At 39.0% G+C, this 3,765-nt stretch overlaps 1 protein-coding gene across 1 annotated transcript in view; it reads left to right on the plus strand.

Annotated features, from left to right (window-relative positions):
- The window catches only part of OPHN1 (oligophrenin 1), a 427,039-nt gene that overhangs the window by 217,991 nt on the left and 205,283 nt on the right, over positions 1-3,765 (plus strand). The window contains exon 4 of the mRNA XM_012642966.1: positions 3,390-3,461. Within this exon, the coding sequence (XP_012498420.1) occupies positions 3,390-3,461 (72 nt within the window). The remainder of the gene's footprint in view (positions 1-3,389; positions 3,462-3,765) is intronic.

A 3,765-nucleotide genomic window follows, 5' to 3' on the forward strand; every position in this document is an offset into this window, starting at 1 on the left:
TATAGTTTCCCTGTTGTCAATTTCATTTAGTTCTGATTTGATCTTATTAATTTCCCTTCTTCTGCTGGCTTTGGGGTTGGTCTGTTCTTCTTTTTCTAGTTCTTTGAGTTGGTTCATTAGGTTGTCTGTTTGTGATCTTTTTGACTTTTGGATATAGCCATTTATGGAAATAAGCTTTCATCTCAGGAATGCTTTGGCTGTGTCCCACAGATTTTGATAACTTGTGTCACCTTTGTCATTTAGTTCAAAAAATCTTTTGATTTCCATCTTTACTTCCTTGTTTATGAAAGAATCGTTCAGCAGAAAGTTGTTTAATTTCCAACAGCTTGGCTTTTCTTATCTGTCACTTCCCAGTGGAGATGGCTGGAAAGCTGATTCAGCTGATAGGAGACATTGACCAGAATGTCTACAATTGGCATCCTCAGCTTAGTAGTCTCAGGTAGTTCACTTTCTTACATACTGTGTCAAGGATCCTAGAGGGAGTGTTTTATGAGAAGTAGGTGAAAGCTGTGGGCCTTTTATGACGTAGCCTCAAACGTCACAGAGTGAAACTTTTGCAGTGCACTATTGGTTCAAAACAGGAACAAGCTCACTCACATTCAAGGCAGAGGAGACACAGACCTCACCGGTCAGTGTAAGGTGTGTTAACGAATTTGTGGCCATGTTTTAAGACTTCCACAATAGTAAAGAAGCAAAATCACTCTCTCTCCTGGGTCCATGACAACAATAACTTAATTTTTTTTCAGGCACATATGCAAACTTGATAGTATTATACATAACTCACAGTCCAAGGAAGTGTAGAGTGTGTTGGGCAGGAGATGTGTACTAGTACTTTTAGTAGAAGAATTCTTGCACAGGTGCCTTCATATTTGATACCACAGTTGATAGTGAAGCTTTGACTGGAAGAACAATCAAAATGGCTCTTTCAAGAATCAGACCTCTGTAGAGAACTCTCTACTAGGGGATCTTGCAGGTATAAATTCATACTTTCTTCCCTTTGCCTAATGAGCATACTCAGGGATAAAGTGGGATGTTAAGTGTCACAGAAGGAGTTGGCTTATAGTATGATCAGGATCAAATGTGGTTTCATAGATCCATTTGATGAGTTGAGATGTGATGAGAATCAGCCAGGCTGTATAAGTTTTTGCAAGCAAGGGATCTGTTTTTATATGAAACAGCAAGGATAGGGAAGGGTTACATGATTTTTTAAGTCTAGCCTTGGAGCAAACAGGGTTTAGAAAGTCAGCCATGGAAATACTGATAATCAGGAAACATAGAATGACTCTGCTCCTAAGGAAAACATTATTTATTGTTGCCTAGTTTTATATTTTCTGTTAGGTTTCGTCAGTTCTGGATGTTAGTATTAGGAGCTATAGCTGATCAGAATGTCAGGGGGTCACCAGGTTGTTCTCAAATAAAGGTTAACAGTGCCTTTTTAGTAGTTTGCCCATTCAGTTGAACTTTGAATCATACCTAGACAAAAAAACAGGAGGCCCGAAAGTTGGTGCAAAAGTAATTACGGTTTTGGACCATAAATTTTAAATCATTATAACTAGGCTCATACACATCTTTATTAATCAAAATAGGAACCATTACAATCAACACATTTTTGCCAACGAGAAATAAGTTTGTTTACTCCTGTAGGATAAAAATCCATGCTTCGGGATTCCACAAACTCTTGGAAAGCATTTTCTGCATCCTGGTGGTTGTGGAAGCATTTTCCCTGCAAAAAGTTGTCAAGATGCTTGAAGAAGTGGTAGTCGGTTGACAAGAGGTTGTATGAATATGACAGAAGCAAAACTTTGTAGTGCAATTCGTTTAGCTTTTGAAATGTTTGTTGTGCAACGTGTGGTTGGGCATTGTCATGGAGAAGAATTGGGCCCTTTCTGTCAACCAATGCCAGCTGCAGGCATTGCAGTTTTTGGTGCATCTCATGGATTTGCTGAGCATACTTCTCAGATGTAATGGTTTCACTGGGGTTCACAAAGCTGTAGTGGATCAGACAGGCAGCAGACCTCCAAACAGTGACTATGACCTTTTTTTTTTGGTGCAAATTTGGCTTTGGGAAGTGCTCGGAGCTTATTCTTGGTCCAACCTAATACCTACAGTATGTGGCTAAAATATGTGCTAATGCCCCAGCTCTCCATGTTTTTTATACTAGGTTAAATATTGCTTCCCTGTCTGAAGAATTCAGAGCTGTGTTGCATTACTAACACTTTATGTAATGTGTGACAAGGAATACATTCCTTTATTTCCCTGTCTTTTTTTTTTTTTTTGGAGACTAGGTCTCACTCTGTTGCCCAGGCTAGAGTGCGGTGGTGTCAGCCTAGCTCACTGCAACCTCACACTCCTGGACTCAAGCAATCCTGCTGCCTCAGCTTCCTGAGTAGCTGGGACTACAGGTGTGCCCCACTATGCTTGGCTAATTTCTCTATTTTTAGTAGAGATGGGGTCTCACTGTTGCCCAGCCTGATCTTGAACTCCTATCCTCAAGTGATCCTCCTACCTTGACCTCCTAAAGTGCTAGGATTACAGGTGTGAGCCACTATGCCCCACCCATTTCCCTTTTAAGAGATCAAAATTAATGTAATGGATCCTATAAGCAGCCCTATAGATGCCTTCTCTGAGGTCTTCCATTATAGTGATTCTAACTCTCACTACTGAGGAAGCAAACCATGTTTATTGCCTAGGTCAGATGCAGTCTCCAAAGAGATTTATATGAAGAAAAAGCTTTGTATATCTTTACCTGTCCACAGAACAAGGGGTCCACTTTGTATCTGATATTTTTATATCTGTAGAACCTATCAATGCCAATATCTGTAGTACCTATCAGGCCATTCCTATCAGATTCTCAACATCTATAGTTAGGTAATTTGAAGGCTTGGTCTAGTGTTTTCTGTTATGCTATAATAATACTCCAAGTTGATGAAAAGGTTCTGGTTTTATGGCATACTAGAGCAGGACTGTAAATGATTTATCCTGAGATTTATCCTAATGCTATTATTGTTAACTTATTTACCTTTCATGAAATGTTTTGCATTTGGTACATTTTGCCTTTTCATGTATTTGCCATTCTCCTTCTGCTTTTCACATGTCTTTCAGGTCCCCTGTGTCTGCTGTTAGACATCACTCTAGTTATTTATTGATTAAAACTTGGGTCAGACTACCATTAATGTTACAGAGAAAAGCCCCTAATGTTCCTTCTCTCATTTCCTGTCAAAGCATTTGATTTTCAGAGGCAATATGGGAAAAAAAACCAGTAACAAACCATCAAACATTTTAACATTTTGCAGGATAGTGTATTACAAGAAAATATAGTAACAAGGACTCTTGTATATGAACTTTGTTAATGTAAAAGTTGTTTTGTTTGTTTTTTCTTTTTCCTCTAGGTACACAATGCTAGTGATTTGCTGATCAAACCCCTGGAAAATTTCCGGAAGGAGCAAATAGGCTTCACCAAGGTAAATTTTTTCCATAAGATAATTTTTATGGCAATTGAGTATTTTTTGGGGCTACCACTCTTCACTCTACAAGGGTATGATTGCGAATTTTATGTGTCAACTTGACTGGGCCACAGGAATCTCCAATAGTTGATTAAACCTGGAATATTGATCTTTTCCTTCCTTGGGTGTTCCTGTTTTCAGATTGGAATATATGCCAGTGGTTCTCAAGCTCTCAGCCCTTCAAGCTATACCACTTGGTTTCCAGCTTGTAGATGGCAGATCATGGGACTTCTTAAATCTCCATAATCACATGAGCCCATAC

This window comes from Propithecus coquereli, unplaced genomic scaffold (assembly GCF_000956105.1).
Source record: "Propithecus coquereli isolate 6110/MARCELLA unplaced genomic scaffold, Pcoq_1.0 Scaffold101, whole genome shotgun sequence".
NCBI lineage: Eukaryota > Metazoa > Chordata > Mammalia > Primates > Indriidae > Propithecus > Propithecus coquereli.